General features: G+C 37.2%; 1 protein-coding gene and 1 long non-coding RNA gene across 2 annotated transcripts; both read right to left on the bottom strand.

The window, feature by feature from the left end:
- Positions 1-5,389: 5,389 nt before the first annotated feature.
- On the bottom strand, positions 5,390-16,205 carry LOC113590750. The gene is made up of 2 exons (XM_027031048.2): positions 16,119-16,205; positions 5,390-8,983 (listed from the first exon to the last, which is right to left on the bottom strand). Exon 2 carries the CDS (start codon positions 8,946-8,948, stop codon positions 7,641-7,643), a length of 1,308 nt encoding a protein of 435 aa, XP_026886849.2. The 5' UTR covers positions 8,949-8,983; positions 16,119-16,205; the 3' UTR covers positions 5,390-7,640.
- A 1,779-nt stretch (positions 16,206-17,984) lies between these two features.
- LOC113590751 lies at positions 17,985-19,092 on the bottom strand. The gene is made up of 3 exons (XR_003412123.2): positions 18,998-19,092; positions 18,760-18,834; positions 17,985-18,074 (listed from the first exon to the last, which is right to left on the bottom strand). It is a non-coding gene; the product is annotated as an uncharacterized LOC113590751 (long non-coding RNA).
- Between the last annotated feature and the right edge of the window lie 3,028 nt (positions 19,093-22,120).

Below are 22,120 nucleotides of genomic sequence, written 5' to 3'. Positions count from 1 at the left end.
GTTTCTTTCTCGACTGCACCTGCTCAGTCAAAAGGTAATATCTCTGAAATGTCATGTATACAGCGAACAAAAAGGAAGAAGAGAATCCCAGAAGTCAGTGGTTAAATTCAAATTTTTTCCATTGACCTTCCATGCTGAACTTTAAAGTGTTACTTGTGATAAATTATCTGGTTTAATTTCTCATTTAAAATTTCACATTAAAGAAGACAAGTCAGTCATGTATCCATTTCACCACTATGTAAAAAGTCATATCATCTTTTTTTTCTCATTTGTGAAGAGTACACAAGTCTTGCTCAATTGTAAATCTCCTGAACTGCTCCTCTTTGGAAAAAAACAAGCACAAGTAGAAATGAACATAATGAAAATAGTTCTAAAATTGCTGGCAAAGGAGTTATTGCCAGAAGGTTTTCAGACAGTATCCTACATGATATCAGTCAGTCCTTTTACTTCATAAACTAAATGAAAAGCTGATGACACATGGCATTTCTGATAGTGAGAGAAATAATTATTGGTTATCAGACATTTGGAATGGCAGCAATGTGGCTGCAAATGAACCTTTTTCATAAATATAAAGAGTCATTAGGTGTGGTGCTCTACTAGGACACAACTGCAATTGTAAACCCACTGGGCTCTGGCATGAAAAAAACATAAAGTTCTCGCAGTCCACTTTACTCTTGCAGATGTGACACAAAATAACAGATCCACTCTGGTCCAAAGGCAGCTTGTTTTGGTTTGACGAGAGCGCGTTTGATATGTTTTTGCCTTTATCAGAATCAGAATCAGGAATTTGTTCTTGGTTACAGTTGGTTGCCCCACACAGTTGTTTGTACACAGCACAACATTTCCACCACACTCACAACACATGCATACACTCACACACATACAGGCACAGGCATACTTGGAAACTTGCAGCGGTTAGGAGATACCATTTTAGAAGGATAAAGTAAGGATAAAATAAATATATTGGCAGGTAAAAGGTATGGCAGAAAAGTGCAAATAAAGGTGAAGTACCTGAACATGATTGAGATGAAATGTTTACATGTGTGATTTATGTGTGTTATGAGTAGTTTATGCATTGTGGTATTAAACTGTCCATGAGTTTGATGGCATATGGAAAAAAGCTTCTCTGTAGCCTGGTTGTCATGATCCTCATTTGGCAAAAGTGTCAACCGGAGGGAAGGCACTATAACAGGAGATGATCTCTTTTTGGGCTGAGGTACACCTACCCCTGATATCATGATGTTACTGAGCCTCAACCAGTCTCAGCTGCCACGGCTACTCCTACAACCCTCTGATGTCCCCTGCTGTAGCCCACTACACCTCCACCACATTGTCTTGTGGGATGTCATAATATTACTGAGCCTCTACCCATCTCAGCTGGTATAGCTACTTCAACCACCTCCTGAAGTGCCCTCCTGTGGCCCACCACACCTCCACCCTAGCCAGCTACTTCTCTGTTGCCCTCAATGGACGTTTTCTTGTGGGATGGGTCTTGGACACATGAACACCATCGGGACAAGAATAGGACCTCTAGAAAGTTGGACTAGACATTAAATGTTTATTTTTTTCATTTAAAATTACTATTATTGTGGTAACCATTGTCGGTCAGATGAAGATGGCCCCCTCCCCCCCCCCCGCCCTTTGAATCTTGGTTCCTCTCAAGGTTTCTTCCTCATGCTCTAGGGAGTTTTTTGTTGGCACTGTCGCCCTTGGCTTGCTCACTGGGGGCTTGGACTAGAACATTTGTAAAGCTGCTTTGTGACAACATTTGTTGTACAAAGCACTATATAAATTATTTTGATTTGATTTGAAGACACCTCACAGGTGTATACATAGACAGATATGAAGATCCACTGGAATACTGGTGGGAAAAATTAGCAGATTATCCGCATCTATATACACCTACCAAACGTTCCTTTTGAGCAATGCAGAACTAGTCATTTTATTAAATAAAAATCCAGAAAAATAAAGATGAAGTGCTTATCTCTTCTGTATTCTCAACCCAACTTGGTTACATCATATTTAACTTTTAAGTTGACCTTTAGTCATGAACCACCCAACATACAAACTACGATTGATAATACCTTAAGAAAAACTATTTCCTCCAGTCAGTATTGGTTTCTTATTGTTATACACTTGAAAAAACCTTTCCATTTATTTTATTCACATACATTTGAATAATAAGTAAAATTATCAAAAAACACAAGATTTACAGAACCAAGAACTATGTAGTAAGATTAACTAAAATGACATGAATGGCCCAGTAGGTGTCACTAAAGAGATGGTTGTCAAATGTTTCGAAATCTCAATCCATTTTTGACACAACTGTTTTAAATGCTTCATGTTTCACAAGGCATCATTTGACCCATCACTACTTACCACAGTCCAATAAGTCACGTAATATCTGGTTAAGCTGTATGAAAACACAACTTTCATAAATCCAATAAGTTACAAAAGTTCTGGTAAAGCTGTATGAAAATGTACATTCAGTACAAACAATATGTACTTAAGAGTAAAATCCTGGATGGACCAATTCCTCATGATAACTATACTTGTTGTGGCTATGCAGTCTCAAAAAATGCTGACTGACATAATTCTTTGATTGCTTTTGAAATTGTAGCACCTTTTTATTTAGTTGATAACCTCTTTCTTGGAAAAATGTCAACAGCTATCTATTTAAACCTGTAAGCTTTTATTTAAAGCTGTTTCCTTTTAATTTAAACTTTTCTTTAAAGCTGTCCAGATTTATATACAGATGTCAGGTTTTATTTAAAACTGTTCATTTTTATATAAAGATGTTTGTTTTTATTTAAAGGTGTCAAGTGTTATTTACAGTTCTTCTCAGGCAATAAACTGCATTGGCAAAGCCATGAGTGCATGTTATCAGTTCGAAATACATACACTATATGGACAAAAGTATTGGGGCACACCGCTTAATCATGGAATACAGATGTTTCATTCAGGCCCATTGCCACGTGTGTATAAATCCTTATGTAGCCACGCAGTCTGCCTTTACAAACTTATGTAAAATAATGGGTCATTGTAAAGAGCTTACAGAATTTTTAAGCATAGTGCTGTAATAGGATGCCACCTTTGCAACAAAGTCTGTGAAATTTCTTCCCTCCTAGATATTTTACAGTCAACTGTGAGTGATACAGCCAACCACACTCATAGCAACAAGTCCTCCTACTGGTAACCTCCTCGATTTGCACATCCTCGTTCTCTTCCATCTTGCCATGACTGGTGTCTTCTCCTTATTTATTTATTTATTGTTTTCAGTTTTATTTATTTATTTGTGTGTTTATGTAATTATTTATTGCTTGCACTGGTTAACTGCACAGTTAACAGCATTTTTTGGTAAATCCTTAGGCGTGGCATATCTCCCAGTCACACAGTATTGGCGCATGCGCTGAGCACACAAAACCACCAAGTGTTGCTCTTCTGCCTTTGTTGCATCCTTGAGCAAGGCATGAGCAAACTCACTGTATTCTTTTTGGCACTCAGTCAACTTAATCCAATCATACTGTATTTATACCGTCCATCCGTTCCTCCCACTACTGGGTCCATCTTTATGAATTTTCAGTCAAATCCAAATTACCCATACTCCCTTCACCTGTAGTCAGTTGAGTCCCAATAATGACTTTCAATTCACTTCTTGCAGTAGTGCACATATTTACATATCACTACTTGAATGGTTCTCAGGGGTTCAGGAGCTATAGGGAAGAAGCTGCTCTGACAGCCTGCAACTCCTGAGGACCTCATGGGCATGGAATCATGGCCCTTTATTCATTGCCAATGATGAGCCTCAATGAAGGAAAAGTTGAGGCCAAAGAGTGTGTGTCTTCCTCTGAAGGGGAGTGGGGATCAGGTGACTACAGGCTCTGGTATTTCATGCCATTCTCCTCTGTGAGGGTGTTCGTGGCAATTGTGGCCATTGTGATTGGACAAAAGAGCACAACAGAGCACCACAATCCTGCATAAGGCATACAGTCATAAAGCCAACATGTTCATGTACATAAAGCATAACTTTTGCACATAAAGCATAACAATTCAGTTTGCAAAACAGCCAATACAGGAACTGTCATGTCAAAAATTCCGCTAGGATCTTCTAATAAATATGTAAAAGTAACTTGTGCACCTGTATCCACTCAAAAGGAAAACAAATTTTAAAAATCACATTCATTATTAATCACAGAAGTCATTACCTCTTCGCTTAAGCATGTATAATTGGCTCTAGACATGCTCTCACAATTGCCATTTCTAGTTTAATGGTGACTCTAGGAAAGCAGCAAGGGGGTTGGGCTGTCTGCTTATCAGTTTACGCAATTGCCCAGCCACCTGGGGGGAAGGAGAGAAGCTTTAACCATTCAGATAATTCATCTGACTGTGGAGGAATAATCAATAGGACTCGAGCCAGATGTGCAGATGAGCGAGCTTTATTGATTCTGTCCCTTATGCATTGGGGGAGAGAAGCCTCAAACTTCTCTCTCACATGAGTTCATATACCCCCACCATTTCCTGTTGTTCTCTCATGTGCTAATCTCGTGACTCCAGGTACCAGGCATCTCAACCATCCTTGAACATTCTTTCCTGCTAAAAACAAGTGGTTACTCCCTGCTGCTGCACCCCTGCCCAGCAAGAGTTAAGCGATAACTGTCATACTTCATAACTTCTCTATTCACCTTTCTTGCAGACTGGTCAAGATAAGGGCAAAGGTCACATTAAGGTCACATATTCCTTATTTCCTCCTTTAAGCAAGCATTAAGCATTTTCCCTCACACTGGCATACTACTACAGCAAATGTGCTGCTATAAAGTCAGAACCCTTCTTGTGTCCCAAGTTAAACCATCAGCCCACTGAGCCCCTGACACCTTATGAGCCATGTCTTCTTCTACTGAATCACATTTGGAATGGCCCTGATGCAAACCTCAGCAATCCATGGCATGTAGCAACCTACTGGTTCACCCTTTCCTTGATGACAGTCTACCACTTCTTGCCAGCAAACATCAGCAGTTATTTTGTAACATGGCAAGCAGACTCACACTGCACCCCTGCTTCAAAAGATCTCAGCTTGAGTTCTCAGTTCTCAGTCTGATGTCATTTATCTTTCTCATCTGACCTTATCTGTCTGTCTCATAATATGTGTCTGTCTTTCCAATCGCACCTGACATGAGTATCTGAAAACACACTGATATGACATCTAAAGGATTAAGAGAATATAGCTTGATTATATGTCATTAGCATGAGAATTGGCAATGTCCATCTCTTTTGGGTGTTTGAATTATTTCACAAGGCAATCCCATATCTGCTGTGGGCTTAGTGCTTTATGCTTGTTATTTTAGCTTGTTTATCTGAATAAATTGGACAGAATCAGGAAGATTATTGCAGATGAAGTGGAGCGATAATTCATTACTTGAATATCTGTAGTCCAAACATTTTGTCAAAAAACAGACAGAGGTTAAAACCAAGAAAAAACAATCAAACATTCAAGGAAACATCCAAAGAACAGAGTACAAAAACAGGTCAAAACCAGAGAAATAGGAGCACAAACATACAAAAGGGAAAACCCAAAAACAGAATTGAGAAGGCAGGGTTAAAAACACAATTAGAACATGCACTGGGGTTGCACAGTTCAAGAAAAATACTGGCATTACTTCACAAGGAAATCATGTCAGAGATACAAATAAATACATCAGGTGAAACTGACAACTGGTGCAAACATTCAGATGCCCAGGGATGTCAATCTAGGAAGGGGAAGCCGGTTTGCAGAGATAGGTGTTTTGTTTTGTTTTTTACACCTGTCGAGCCAGGGAATGATGAGAAATGGAGTTTGGGGGTGCTGAGCGAGGAGGCAGTGTGACATATTGTCTGTGATTTCACTTTTGTTTCACGGGCTGGCTTTTAGTACATCACATCATATACATCATTGTCATTGTTGTCACCAGAGTCTGAGCAGGAAGACTGCTCTTCCATTCTATCCCTGAACACTGAGGGATGGGTACACTTTCTTTCCCTTCTTCTTAGATACTAGTTCCTGAATTCCCTTCTCTCTTTCATAAGATGATCTACTTTCACCTAGCAAGAGCATTGAGTGTGTTCACACATGTAATAAATGGTCACTGTGCTCCTTCTGTTCAGTCTTTAATAAAGAATGTCACTGTCTGAATATCTGAATTTACCCCTCAAGAGCTTTCTTCATTACACACTAGGCTAAGACTGTAAAACACTAGGTCTATTCTGACAGTTCTGGGTTGTTAATTTTTAACAAACCTGAGCCTTTTTCTTGGAGCATAATTTGTCTAACATTTTTATAAGATCATCTTCAAATGCTCCTCTATCTACATATGTTGTAGACATATTAACGATTAACATTGTGACAGCAGTAATATCACAAAGACAAACAAAAACGGATTAGTGGTACACTGAAGCCCTAATAAAGCACATCCACTTTGCCCTAATAAAGCACATCTGCTGTCTGATGCCCCTGTCTGAAACCTGAGTCGCCATCCTTTTTCGCACTAAGATTCCTGTTTGAGTTGAAGCTTTCTTCTGTGTATTGTTTGTTGTCTTTTCCTGCACGGCAGGTTTTGATCTTTTGAGAATAATTGTTTTGCCCTCTGGCTTCTCTATTCTAGGCTGTTTGAGTGCTTGAAGTTAAGGATGGATACAGTGTCACCATACTGAAATAAAGTTGCTCAGTGTATATTGCAATAAAGTTGTTAAATACTGGATAAAGTAAATATTTTATCTTATTAATAAAGAGGCGCTATACATGAGATTTACTTAATACAGTGCCAAATGTATCAAAAGAAAAGAAATGTTAAAGCTAAAGTCTGTTTTTTGATTAATTTTAAGGTGGTGTGACATATTTTTCTAGAATGAGCAGGAGAAGAAACTTAGTATGCAAAAATGTGTTTAAAAAACTACAATATTTATTAAAATCTGTTGAGCGCTGCCCTGAGGTTATGGGAGGCTGTAGAATCTATCTGTGGGTGACAATTCCACCAGAAAGGTTGATAATTGGTAAAACCTATTAGAAATTCAACAATGAAGAGTCAGGAGGCTGTGTTGACCCTCAGATTCTGTATGTTCATGTGAACACATGGATAAATTATGGATCAGTGTTTTCTTAGCCAGAAAAAAAAAAGTTCTAGTTTCACCTCAGGCAGTCAACAACACAGGAATGTGATCAAACTTAAGAAGCAGGCAGAGAAAAGGCAATGGGGTAGATGAGGTGAGGGGTGGATGAGAAGGGGGGTAGATAGGGAAATGGGTAAATGAGAAAGGGGCAGATAAGAAGAGAGGTGGAAGAGGCCTGATAGGCCTTAGCTCAGAGCATTATCAACACCTGAACTTGATGCATCCTCAGAAGCACAAGGCCACAGACATTCAGACATGGAGAATACTAACTTAATATAAAACAGTCAGAAACAATCACAAAATAAAACAAATATAAGAGGAGCATATGAACTCCTTAAAACAAGTTATATGTAAATTATATTAAATAATATAATGTGACATATTTATTCATCTTAGACATTTACATTTGAATTTATTGCATGGAAAATACCACAGAAGGGTAAACACTAAATCATACACACAAAAAAAAAAAATAAAGATGCACTTAAATAAAAGTCACATCAATCTGGAATTTTCAGCAAATTTGATGACTGCAGTGCCTTATCAACATTTGGAACTAGTTTATGCTCAAAGTCCCACACTCTTTTATCATTATGCAGTTGCTCTTTGGTAAGATGTCCCTGTAGTGGTATTCTCACATGAACAATATGACTTACATCAAAAGGTACATAATAAACATTCCCATATTGTTGCAGAGTGGAATGCACTGATGTTTGTGTTACACTCCTTGGGTTGATGATCATTTTTCTGGGGTTGAAAACATTTTTTCTGTCTGGTTCTCTATATATGTGTACCATAATATTGATGCCAGGTATACCTCTCCATTTCGATCGATTGAATCTACCAGTTTCCTCAAATTGTGTCTTGGGGAAAATGTGGTTCTCAATAGGAAATACCCCCACATCTCTGTGCTCCTGTTGAAGATCCTCCATCAGTAATGGAAGGTTAGCATGCTTATAAGGCATAATGATTTCATCAATGTCATTCAGAAGAACATACTTGGACTGATACATGTTTCTATAAATACACTCATTGAGGGTTACCAACTGACCATAATAGTGGAGGTCTCCACCATGCTCTACAAAGTTCCATCCTTTAGATGGGTTAAGGAAATGGTCGATAGGCCATGGAACAATCTCTAGTATTCCTTCTTTCTTGTAATGCTGTAAGAGTTTCTCCAGGTCAGGACCACAGCTGGTGTTGTAGATCACTACATGTTGTACACCCAAAAGCTTGTACATTTCCATGGTTTGGACAAATTGCAGAACATTATTATAGCTTCCAAAGAGGTTTGAGATACATACACTGAAGTTGAACTTAAATGATTCCCTGATCACTGTGTTCTTTATTGGTAAGAGATCTTCAGAATAAATGGCAGAGATGTTTCTACTAGTTGAAATGGATACAAATGCTGCATCTTGAGTGTGTGCACCATGACACAGAACATCTGAAGCTGCATATGGAAAGCCGAAATGGTCACTGTGTATCTGGACTTCAGCCTCAGCAGTCCTGCAGGTATGGTCATCATTACAGTAGATGCAGTAAAGAGGCTGCAGACTATCCCTTTTGATTATGCTGATAACTCGAATGGCCTTATTGATCCTGTGATCAATGAATGCAGATACCATTAAATGTTTTGAATGTTTAATGGCGGTTATGGAATTCAGTGAAAATCTGTTTGCTATGAAACTACTCTGTGCAGATGGTTGTTTAAAGGTAAATGTATCTACATAAAATTTTGAAATCAGTAGAACACATGGAATCACCAAAAGTAAAAGAAGAACAAAGTTGAAATGTGCTTTTTCCATTGTAATCCACAGGCCATTCAAATGGCTGTAGAAACCTGTAAAAAAAATTGTAAAAGCATTCATGAATTACAACCTGCATTAATGCAAATTAATTTTTTTGGGGGGATATGCAATTTTAAAAGGTTTCAGTGCACATGTATATTGTGAGCTATAGGGTCTCAAATAAAATTTAGACTTAGGACAGGTGTAATTAAAATATTCTCCCTATCTGTGCTTCCCAAAGACAAACAAATGCCACTGTAATTTATTATGTAGTCCAGTAACAGCAAATAATACCCTCAACGATTTTTTACTTCTTTGTTAAGGGGAGGTCCAAGGGGAACAAATTTGCACTCTACTCTTCCACAATGTTTGACACTATCTATCAACATGCTTACATGATAAAGAGGAAAAATGTGGCCAAAACAAAAAACTATTTGGTTGGATCTGTCAACAAATTTTGAAATGATATAAATGCAAGTCCTGTGATCTGAAGCTGTATATTATTATGTATATACCCTTCTCTAAACAAGAAGTAGCTTTTCTTTTTACATTAAGGTTTTTATAAATAGAAATATGTTTCATAAATAATGTCCATCTTTTCCCGTAAGTACCTGTGGTAATGTAGTCAAAAAATGTAGTCATTGTAGCAGACCAGCTAAACTATCAAACTTGAATGAAAACCTAGCCTCTGCTGAAAATTTGTAGCAAGATGAATGTAGCTAGTTAACTTGGTATTACGAAAGAAACTTATTTATATTAAATGGGATTTCTTATCAGTGTTCTTTAACCCTCTTATGCACCAACACCCCCTAGCAGGCCAGCCGGTGGGCCCAAACTAACATACTCAAATGAATTAATTGATAACATTGAATATACAGTACAGTACATTTATCAACATAACATATATTAGGACTAATACAATTACCGATTTTCAGCCATCTACATGCATCCATTTGCCAGAAATCACACGCTGAAGACACCGTGTTATTCAGGTAAATTTCCACAACAACGTCCCTACCCTTTTAAGTGGCCTTTTAAAACATTCTTCCGGTATTTTGTCATAGAAAATTCAATTGCCTGTCTACAGTGCAAAATGAAGTTCCTTCTGGCTGTATTCCTGCTGTAGGAAATTATGCTAGCTAAATAACTAATTGCCTATTTAAAGTACTTGTCCATTTAAATGGCCTATTTAAAGTATGATGTCCGACGTACCTACCTATTGTCACTATTTCTAGGTCTAATAAATGAATTAATAAATGAATTATCGAGTGAATTAACACATTATTGAATCCCAAAATTAAACTTCAGCACCGTTCTATCCGCTGATAAGATCTGTAGTGAACTGGTGTGGTCTGACCTTGTTCCTGATCATTTTGGTGAAGAAAGTTCAGCTCATTACCTTATTATAAACCTTATTATAAAGCAACACTTTTAACACTGTTTGAGGGATGCAAAAGTGGCATAAAAATGCCATTTTAGAGCACTTACAGCAGTGTTTTAAACTGACATAAATGATGCCGCAAAAGACACCAGTGGTTTTTCAGCATATTTAACAGCGTAGTGAACAATAATGGTGTATTTTGCGGTGTAAAAACATCCAAAACACCGCCCTTTTCACCATTTTACAAATAACAATGAGTTTAGTTTGTGGTTAATTTTGACTTCCTTGGCTTTCCATAATTATGGTCAGCATGTCTCCAGCATGTCTCCCACGTGTTGCCATACCTCCTTTTTAGGGTGTTCCCAGTTCCCAGCCTCACCTGTTCCTCAATTCTTGCCCTAGTCGTATATATATTAGGATGTATATGTTCCTCCTGTCTTCCATGTCAGTTATTGTTTACAATTTGTCTACTGTGTATACTTAGTTCCACATGAACGCTTGACTGCTTTCTCTTCACTGTTTTTTGTTTTCTAATGTTTTTAGTTTGAATGTTTTAACATCTCTTTTTGCTTTTGTTTCAATTAAACAGATTGTTTTCCCAAAACCTTGACTCATGCTTGAAACCTGTGTCACCTCATCACAGCACCTGTTCTGCACATATTATTCAAATCAAGAGAAAAAAAAGAAAAGTGCCCCCTTTACAGGCCTTTTGCAATATCATATGCAAAAGGTCTGGAAAATAAACATGTAGCATATTATTGTTTTATACTGACATTATGGGGACTCTGGTCCTTCATGTACATGGTAATTTGAACGGAAAACCAGGTGGAGCAAATTCTGAAAACAAAAGTGCTACTTTATAAAAACAAGTAGATTTGAAAACAAGTAGATTTACATTTTTTTTCCCTAAATAAATATTAAGTATAACTATAGCCTACTATTTACAATACTATTTACTAATTTACTATTTACTAATACTATTTATTAGTAAAATCAAAATCAGTGCAACACAACAGAAATGTTTCTGGCAGGCAAGCCATGGGGGGGTGGGCAGGAGTGGGGGATGGACTTCTATGAGACCAGTAACTGAGTAGCTGATGAAAAAGAATTATATTTATGATCAATCCTGTTATATCTTTATATTGGTTATGATGATGTAAAATGAACTGACCTATTCATGCTCAGGGTTCTTGTATATTTACTCTTTCTAGGTCATACAGAACAGCCTTAATTGGATTGGTCCAAATGTCTTGATATTTGTGTGCTTGGCTCACACCCCAGCAGGATGAATCACATCCAGATGACCAAGTGGAAACTAGCATGGATATCCAGTTATATTGGAATGACTTCAGGCTGACTTCCCTCTTTGTTCATTTCCAGTCTGAATTGAGCAATCACTATAATGACACTACTAACCCGCACCTCTGATTGCTAGCTAGCCAACAAGTTCGACACAAATGCTGTGCATTTGTTCCTACAAGGTGACAAACTTGCTTTCAGTCTAGTACTAGAAACAACTCACGCCTGGCCAACTATACAGTGGCTAGTGCTAAACTACATGCACTCCTGCCAAGAAACAAACATTATATTCCAATATCTTTCCACAAATCAACTATCTAGCTACTATGCTAATGTACTGTGCAGACCTGTATGGTAAACTGGCTCTTACAAAAGAGGCAGCTATATATCATAGGGTACCCTCCCAGGTTCACCATGGGTACTAATGAGATGCTAGAACAAACACCACATACTCAAATATAACAAAAATGCATAAAAAATGTAAATCTAAAAAGACTGCATCTACATTGTAGAATATAAGAGGAAAAACAGCACTAGATATTTAAGACCCTCAGCTGGACTCCTGCTGGCTACAAATGACTAAGATATTGAAAAATATTTACATCTGCTAAACCTTAAAAATAATCCATAACAGCAATATTCACAGCATATGCGACACTTATAGTATTCTGACTCTAATCACCCCTTCAGCATTGATACCAACACAACACAATAATGAGTGCTCCACAATGAAATCCACTTTCTCTAACAATTAAAAAGAAAGATTCTACAAAAATATGCAGCACCCAGTTTTAGGCCATTTTACTTTTTTAATGAAACAGCTCAGAGCCAAAAGAACACCATCCCCACATCTTACTTTGCACACACATACCCTTTGCATACACAAACCCTTTGAATCACAAGAGAAGGGCAACAGATAAGCTTACAAAACAAGGAAACTATGCCCAACACTACTTTGGGAAGTTGTGGTCAATGCTGAGTCCTAATACCACTATTAACTGCCACACAGCCATACTGTCTTTACAGACATCAGAGTCCAATTATAAAGCAACAGTAGTAAAGAAAAAGTCCTTTCAGATCATGAGGAAAAAACCTGGAGAGCAACCAATACTCAGAAGTGGATCCCATCCTCTGGAAGACACCAGATATCACAAGCAATACAAAAGCTATTTGAGTTATGAGCCAGTTTATTAAGAAAAGATGGAAGCATACAGTAATTAGTAATGTATTAGGAAACATGAGGACAGATAAGCTTATTTATTAAACAGAAGTCTTAAGATTAACCAGAAGTAACCAATGAGTAATGTGACAGCATGACTGAGGTCATCTCAAGAGTGAGAATGAGAATCAAGTCCATCATGGCTATGTCAGAGGGTGAAGCTGCTGTAGTTAGAGGACACAGTAACCAAACCAGACAGAATAAAGCTGCTGCTGGACTAATTACTAATATCTCCAGCCAAGGCCTTCAGTCACCTTGGGAGCGTGAGTGTGTGATCGTACAAGTGTGGCCTTTGTTTTCAAGCATAACAGGAGTGTCGGTATCACATGCATGTGAGTCCACTGTGGTAGGGACTAACCTGACCAAGAACACACACGTGAACAGCACATAGAAGGGGAGACAAAAAAATGAAACAAGGGCACACTAATGAAAAATTCTACAAAAAACAGAGAAAGAGTAATGTTTTTATAACTCAGAAAAAGAACAGACAAGCCAAAGTAACTAGAATGAATGGGGAGAGGACATTATATATAGATTATCTCAACAAACATTACATGTGCCAATAATTTCATTTTAGCTGATCATAAATTGCCATATAACTACTTACAATTAACTTTTTTTTTTCTTTTAAAACTGTGTACCGTTTTAAATAACAAGTCTAGCTTATTAGCTGGCAATACTAAAAGCTCCCATTTGAAGACAGACACAGCTCAAAGTCAAATAAATAACCAAATAAACTCAGAAACTTTGTGACCAGACAATTATTGAAACTTTAGAGACAGGGGTCCTGAGTGCTCAGTGTTAGACTTGGAGCAAGAACATAAGTGTACAAAAAAGGGATACACCAAGACCAATATCGTTATTCTCCATATTCATTGTTTGGCATCCCTCTGGAGTTTGATGCAATAACCCCTTCCCCTTTCATTCAATTTCAACCATGACAAAAGTCTGAAGTGAGCAATCACTATAACGACTCTACCAACCCACATCTCTGATTGCTAGAAAGTTCATTTCCAGTCTGAATTGAGCAATCACTATAATGACACTACTAACCCACACCTCTGATTGCTAGCTAGCCAACAAGTTTGACACAAATGTTGTGCATTTGTTCCTACAAGATGACAAACTTGCTTTCAGTCTAGTACTAGAAACAACTCACACCTGGTCAACTATAGATACCTTTGAGTGTGCTTTGTTTTGCAGCCAATTATCAGTTAGTTTTCTCTGGTTAGTCTTTTAACAGTTTAATGGACTCTGCAATTATCTTGGTTAAAATGGACCTTCCCTCATTGTTGAGTGCAGTCATACAGGGCCCGTCTACAACACAAAATGAAGTTCTTTCTTGTTGTATTCCTGCTGTAGGAAATAATGCTAGCTAGCTAGCAAATTGCGCATTTAAAGTATGATGTCTGAAGTACCCAACCATCGTCACTATTGCTAGGTCTAATAAACATCTAGCTAGCTAGCTAAGAACTGTATGAATTAATAAATGAATAAACACATGGGTGAAGAAAATTCAACTCTATTGTCTTTCAAAAACATGCAGGTGAAGCTCATTACCTTTTTATAAAGTAGTACTTTTAATGCTGCTTGAGGGATGCAGTAGAGTAAAAATTGCATTTTAAAGCAATTAAAGTGGTTTTAAACTGACATAAATGACACCGTAAAATAAACCAATGGTTTTTGCAACATATTTTACAGCATAGTGAACATCCATGGTATACTTTGTGGTGTAAAAATATTCAAAACAGTTTAGATTGAGGTTAATTTTGACTTGGCATTCCATAGTTTTAATCTTTGTCAGCATGTCTCCAGCATGTCTCCCACCTGTTGCCACACCCCCCTGTTTAGGATGTTTCCAGCCTCACCTGTTTCTGATTTCTTACCCTAGTCTAGTATATATTAGGAGGTATAAAAAGGAGGTATATATTCTTCCTGTCTTCCATGTTGGTTACTGTTTACTATGTGTCTACTGTGTATACCTAGTTCTGCTTGAACACTTGACGGACTGCTTTATCGTCACTGTTTTGTGTTTACTAATGCTTTTAGTTTGAATCTTTTCTGTCACATATTATTCAGGGGAAAATAATGAAAGGTGCGCCCTTTACAGACCTTTGGCAATGGTAATTCATATGGAAAACATTATATAAAACAGGTGGAGCAAAATTCTGAAAACAAACTCAATTAAAAAGTATATATATATATTTTTTCCTAAATAAATATTAAGTGTAACTATACCCTACTAGTTACATTTCTTATTTTGATTAGTAAAATCAAAATCAGTGCAACTTCAGAAACACTGGAGATCCAGCCACAACCAAGTAACAGTAACCAAGTAACCAAGGAACCAAAATGAAAAAATAATTATATTTGCGATTACCACTGTTATATCGTTATATTGGTTAGGATGATGTAAAATTAACTGACCTATGCAAGCTCAGGATTCTTGCATATTTACTGTTTTTAGATTGTACAGAACACAACCTTAAAAAACACCTTAAAAAATCCCATTTAACTTGAGTAAGTTTCTTTCTTAATATGAAGTTAACTAGCTACATTCAGAACTTGTTACTATTTTACAGCAGAGGCTAGGTTTTCAATTAAGTTTGATAGTTTAGCTGGTCTGCTACAGTGACCAGCTGGTCAACTGTGTTATTCCTACTATCATACGTATAAAGTTCTTACATGCACACAAATCTGATTTGAAATCAATAACATTCTAAATGTAGGTAAATGGATAGAAACAGAGTTGTACTAGACAGTATCTCATTAGGTTGAACTGGATTGTAAAATATTAACACAATATACAACGGAACAACAAAGGAAAGTGAATGGAAGTGGGCGTATAAATGCCTTACGTTTACTGTATAATGTAAGATACTAGTCAGGGCTTCGTTTCACAAAATCGTCGCAGTGTTAAGATCTTCTTAACTTGTGTGTTCAATGTAATATACGCTGTACCATTTTAAATATGATCTTTGTTTTGCGATGCTTCAGGGAACCAGCCCTCGATATTAAGCATTTTAAGAATTACCGCGAACGGGCTTAACTAAAAAAAATACATTGCTTTTTACCTTCGTCTTTCTTTAGTTTTGGGCCGTTTCCGTTAGACCATTTTAGCAGACTAATTACAAAGTAATTCAGGCATACTTTTGCTAGCGTTCAAGCGCTAGCAAACCGCATCCTTTCTACTTCTAACAGATAAAAATGTAATGGGAATATTTTGGAAGTACTCATAATAACTACAAATGTTAACTGTAATGCTAACTAATGTTAAATGTTAACTTACCGTGAAATTGCGTTCCGATCAAAGCCTTTATACACACTCTTCTTAACTTCCGATTTCGGTCCTAACCTCTGAAAGTGAAAGAAGTTGTAGGCGTCATCCTTTTGTATCTCAAATCGTGGTGCCTGAAAGGCACTGACGGTGTATTCTATCAAAGTGCGTCATATTCTTTTGAACCACAATAATATTTTAAATGTGTGAACCGCAATAATATTTTAAAAAGTAATAAAATAACACTTTATGCACACAAATGCACTTGCTGTATATAATAATAAAATGTATTACGTTTTGTTGATTAAGTCCCAAAGACAGATAACTAACAAGAAGATAAGTGAGCAAGAGTGAGAGAAACTTTTCAATATCCTGAAATGTTATGTGTAAAGGAAATACTGTATGCTTCGGTGATTCACATACAGTCAGTGGTATCATGTTCTCCAGGAAAAAAAAATGCTTATGCAAGCAAGGAACGTTAAGGGAGTGTGACTATAGATTAGATCAACAGGAACTGTCTATCTTGTTTTACTACACTGCGTGCAAAGAAGAAACGACACCCAAGCAGACCGTTACCGTGGCCTGAAGATATAAGCAACGCTTAAAGCTGATTGGTGTATGAGCCACAGCAACAAGAGGCAGGAAGTCCGTGATTGGTCAAAGCATACAGCCAGAATCGTATATTAAGCAACGCTTCGTGTGCTCGGGGCTCCTCTCGGCAGTGAGCCGCACACTCTGTGGAATCTTTTCTATTAAAACCTTTTACTTATTATCCACATCTGACTCCCCGTTTTATTGAATTTCCACCACATATGTTACAACTAAGGTATGGACACTGGAAAAAAACCAAAAAACAAAACACATTATGTATTTAAATGTACAGGTGCAGTTTGAGGCCTGGCTAATTAAATGCTCTCCAGAACCCTTTTTAGAACTCAGTAGTGAAGTCTGGGTCATTTCACAAGCCCTGTAATGGTTTCCCAGATAAACCGAGCATGTGGAAATGTTATAATGTAAAATGGTCAAAATCTTCAACCAATGTAATATTATTTCAGTAAACAGTTCCCATCATATAAACAGAATCATATACTTCACTAAACACAACTCATTGCAAGTAAGCTGCAGTTTTAAGCTCACCCAACTTTCTTATTCATGTTTGAAGGACTTGTTTTTCAGTTTATTTCAGTTTATTTTCCATGATAAAAATTTATGCTTAAATATTTAATTATGTGGTTTTAGTGCATGGAAAGAAAGAAACAAAACAAAAAAAAATCAAAGAGAAAAATGAAGGATTTGAAATTTCTGAACATTATATCGTTCTTCAAAGTAAATGAACAGACTTTACCCTGAAATGTGAAGTGAAGCCGACTGTGATGTGCTACCTACAATTGGTTGCCTCAACATTGATGACTCTCTATTTCTATACCTCTAACCCCAATTTATTAAAAAAGTGGGGAAAAAAGAAAGTGAGAATATTATTTATGTTCCTTATGCTCAGGCTGGATGAGTTGTAATAAAAGAAGTAATTACTCAACATTTTACTCTCGTCATGATTGATCTCTCATGGTGAAGAGAGCAGCACCTCCAGCACCCATCTGTCTGTTTATGAATAATGAATCAATCATCCTCATTACTTCAGCAGTGGACCTGGGCCCTCTGACCCAATGTAAGTAAAAATTTAAAAACTAAGAGAATGAAGGATGGATGATCTAAAATGTATTTGTGAATATTAAAGAAATAAACAAAAACATTATGGTACATATTGGGTAGATAAAATATTCTTATTGTTTAATATTTGCTGGATGTTTAATATTAAAGTTAATTATATCAGAAATGCAAACACCAACATAGTTGCAGGATAGCTGAGCAGTGATGTAAAACTCAAGTCATGGAAGTTGCAATTCCAACCGTTGTTTTATTGTTTTCCCCTGGTCCAGTGCAAAGTTCAGGTGCCATAAAGATCCAGAACTGAAACGCAGAAAAAAAACAACAGTCTAAGATAAACATAAAGGCATATCAACAATGTCACTGAAATGACCTCTCCTAGCCAGCCAAGTCCTGCTGAATGAAGTTGCTCTTTACAGTTGTGTTTAAAACAGCTTCTTTACCAAATTGCATGAATAGCCTCTTTTCCACTGTAGGGTCAATAGTTACTAAGGCCTCATCAGGCCAATCCATTTCCACAATTGTTGTCCTGGAAATCAGTGACAGCAATTATTTAAGGTGGCGATTTTTGTCATAATTATGTCATCATTGTGTTTCTTTTTACATATACAAAACAGCACTGGACATATTTAAATGGCACATTGTTTAATAGTGAACCACAGCAGTCATGAATACTTCTTAATTACTGCAGTTGTTTAATTTAGACAGAGAGCTGGTGAAATAGCATGGGTACAGTGGTCAGACACATGATCAGATGCTGTGATCTACAAATCACACTACTGCATCACAAATAAGTGAGTCTGCCCAGATTCTTTTACATCTCACTGAGAAAGAATTGTGAATGATCGGGGGAGAACAAAACTCATCTGATGATGCTTCTTTGAAGCTTAAATTGCTCCTGTAGCTTTATCTGGTACAGCATAGTGCTAACAACACTGAGGCCGCATGTTTCACTCCTAGATTCTCCCAAACACCCAGTTCCAAGTACCTTGTTTCATGTTGGCTGTTTGGTGCTCTTTTTCATCATAGCAAATTGGCAGAGGTGAGACTTCTGAATGTCATACTTTGAAATAAATAAAAATAGAATGGAAATTGTGTAACAGTGAGCTTAAATATAAACTTAGTAGTACTGCTTTAGGGTTAAACCACCATTAACTAAGAGGCCAGAGAACACGTGTTTTTATTTAATTTGAAATAAATAATAATAAATAACATTTTCTTATTACCTGATCTCTTCATTGCTTATTCAGTATATGCCAAAACTGCAAGAGCAATACTGGTCATTCATTTTTGTCACAGTACGCCCCCACCCCCACCAAACGTCTTCTCGTCTGTGTGTTCGTCAATGTGGCCACACCCTCCTTGTGTCTCACACCTGCTCCTCATTGTGTCGTTATCATATGTACAAAGGTCTGTCGTTATGCATTTGTATTGTCAGTTTTTGACTCTGTTAGTGTTCACACTGCAGTGAATGCACTGTTCTGCTTCCTGCTAAAATCTTCCCCAGTATTACACTGAGCACTGGCCTCCGTAGTAACTCAGACGTTTATAGATTTCTAAGCTCATTTGATGGGTAATTTATTACGTCTCTGAAAAGTTGCTATAAACTTAAATATATAAGTCTGTGCCTTTAGTGAGAGACAGTCTACGGCTTCAGTAAGTCTGGACTGATGTAGCAATTTCAGGTGAAGACAGGTAAAACATTAACTTTATCTTTAAAACCATTGTTCTGCCTCTATCAGGGCTGTGCCAGTGTAAAGAGCAAATTACAGTGTAAAGAGCAAAGATTTGACATTTAAATTTTGAAAGATATGGTTTTGTTAGGCACATTTTACAATTGATGCACTGATCTTGCAAGTATTCAGAAAAATAAAACTTTGAGTGTTTTTGATTTTTCTGTCTTTTGTGCTTTTCCGTATAGTCTCACATGATTTTGTTTTGCATCATGTCACAATACCATAATACCCACCAGCTACCTACAATATATTAGGGGCAAGTTTTGTAACTTTAGTTCTGACATTTTTATTGACACCCAATATATTCCTTAATGTCATATAATTTGCCCAGAGATTTTGTACATGTGGACATTTATGTTTATTATGGATGTAATAAATATCTTTCCTCTCAACATTGTTTTACATGTCCTGTCATGTTGTAGAGCAGGGTTGTCAAACTTAAAAGACCGTACTGTAAAATCTCAATAAAATTGAGGGCTGGAGAATGCATGTTTTTGTAACGTGCTGGCTCGAGTGCCAAAGGGCATGGAGCAGGACGCACAGAATCTTGGCAAGGAAGAGCATTTAATTACACAAAACAAAAGACAAAAGTGGCACTTACGTATTACACAAACATAAACACACTAAACACTAACGGTGTTTAACACTTAACACGATCTAGACAACCAGTGACGACAGTTACGTTTACGAACAACTAACATGCTACATTAACTTCTACAAGTACAATGACCAATACCCTGCACACAAGGAGAAAGGTTCATATACATAAAGACAAGACAAGGTGCAGGTGTGCACAGGTGTGGCCACAAACAAAAGATCCTCTGACTTCAAGTGGCAGGCCAAACCACGTATATATAATTTAAATAATTATATATGTATAAAACAACAGTCTACATAGACAGGCTATAACTGTTAAACCTCTTTAAACATCTTCAGGATGTAGATCTTTTTTTATACGTACATATTTGCTTAAAGTGGATATGTGGCATCTATTCTTTGTTGCAAAACTGACAACTGAGCTGTGTCAGTAGTATCAGAGCTCTCATCAGAAGCAAGAAAATAACATAAAAGAGTATTTCTCTTTTCAATGAGCTTCTCTTTTAGATCAATCAATCAACATGTATTTATATATCACTTTTTACAACAGATGTTGTCCCAAAGCAGCTTTACAACTGTCCAAGTCCAAGCCCCCGGTGAGCAAACCAATGGTGAGAGTGGCAAGGAAAACCTCCCTAGAGCATGAGGAACAATGCTTGAGAGGAACCAAGACTCAAAGGGGGGGCCCATCCTCTGACCAACAATGGTCACTACAATAACAATTTTAAGAGAAATATGAATAAAAAACTTTAAAAATAAGCAAATAATGTCTAGTCCAACTTTCTAGAGGTGCTAGTCTTGTCCTGATGGTTTGAATGTGTCAAAGACCCATCCTGCAAGAGAATGTCCATTAAGGGCAATGGTGGAGGTATGGTGGGCTACAGGAGGGGACATCAGGTGGTGGTAGGAGTAGCCATGACAGCTGAGACATGTAGAGGCTTAGTAACATCCTGCAAGAGAGTCAGAGGCTAGCTCGCTCACCGAATCAGTCACTAAATTTCTGCTAAGGCTGAAATTTGCAAATGCTTGTCTTTTTCTGTACACACTGAAGCACAGCAGTTTTGCCTTGTACTGGAAATAAAGCAGATATTATTATAGAATTATCGAAAACAAAGTACAATTGTAACCAAGTACAATTCAAGCAATTGAGGGTTAAAGGCCTTGCTCAGAGGCCCAACAGTAGTAATTTTCAATGGTGGGTCTTGAAGCAGAAACCTTCACATTACTAGTTCAATACCTTAACTGCTGAGCTACCCCTGCATTATTGCTTTGTGGTGTTATCTTCGTAAACATAGCCTGCTGTGCTTCAAGGCCCTTCTTCATTTCTTCTTCCATCTGTTGGCTCTGCTGTTTGTGCAACTCTCAATATTTGTCATAGTATTTTGTCTCATAATTGTGCATAATGTTATATTCTTTCATTACAGCCACATTATCTCCACAAGACAGACAGGCTTATCCTTATTAGAAGTAAACAGGTAATTGAGCTCCCACCTGTGTTCAAAACTCATGTGTTTACTGTCATCTTTTCTTTTGGTCATTTTTGTAGCAAGCTAGGTGTTTCTATTGCTCAGACTGCTGCTGAAACACAGTTAGCATGTTTGGTGATATGGTGATAGAATAAGTGAGTTTGGTTAAAATTACTTTAGGTATGTTTAATGCATGTGCTGTTTAAGCATAATGGAATGTAAACTACAACAGTCAAGTAAGTTTAAAGAGCACTCCAGAAAACATATACACATTACAGCAGTTTGATTTCATAATGGAATGTAAATTACAACAGTCAAGTCATTGGCCAATGATATTTAGCAGTTTGACTTGTAACATCTGAGTTTCATGTGATTGACAGGAGATGTGGAACTGCAAATAGGTGTAGCAGCTCAATATTTGAAGAATGGAGATGTGGGCAGTGGTAGCTCAGTGGTTAAGGTACTTGCGTTGTAATCAGAAGGTTGCTGGTTCAGTGCCAAGGAGTAATAAGGCACAGCATGCAGCACATAATGACAAACTGGCAAATAA

The sequence above is a fragment of the Electrophorus electricus genome, chromosome 16 (genome assembly GCF_013358815.1).
Source record: "Electrophorus electricus isolate fEleEle1 chromosome 16, fEleEle1.pri, whole genome shotgun sequence".
NCBI classification, from domain to species: Eukaryota; Metazoa; Chordata; class Actinopteri; order Gymnotiformes; family Gymnotidae; genus Electrophorus; species Electrophorus electricus.
Note: the sequence above shows the minus strand (reverse complement) of the source record. Positions and strands in the feature narration are given on the sequence as shown.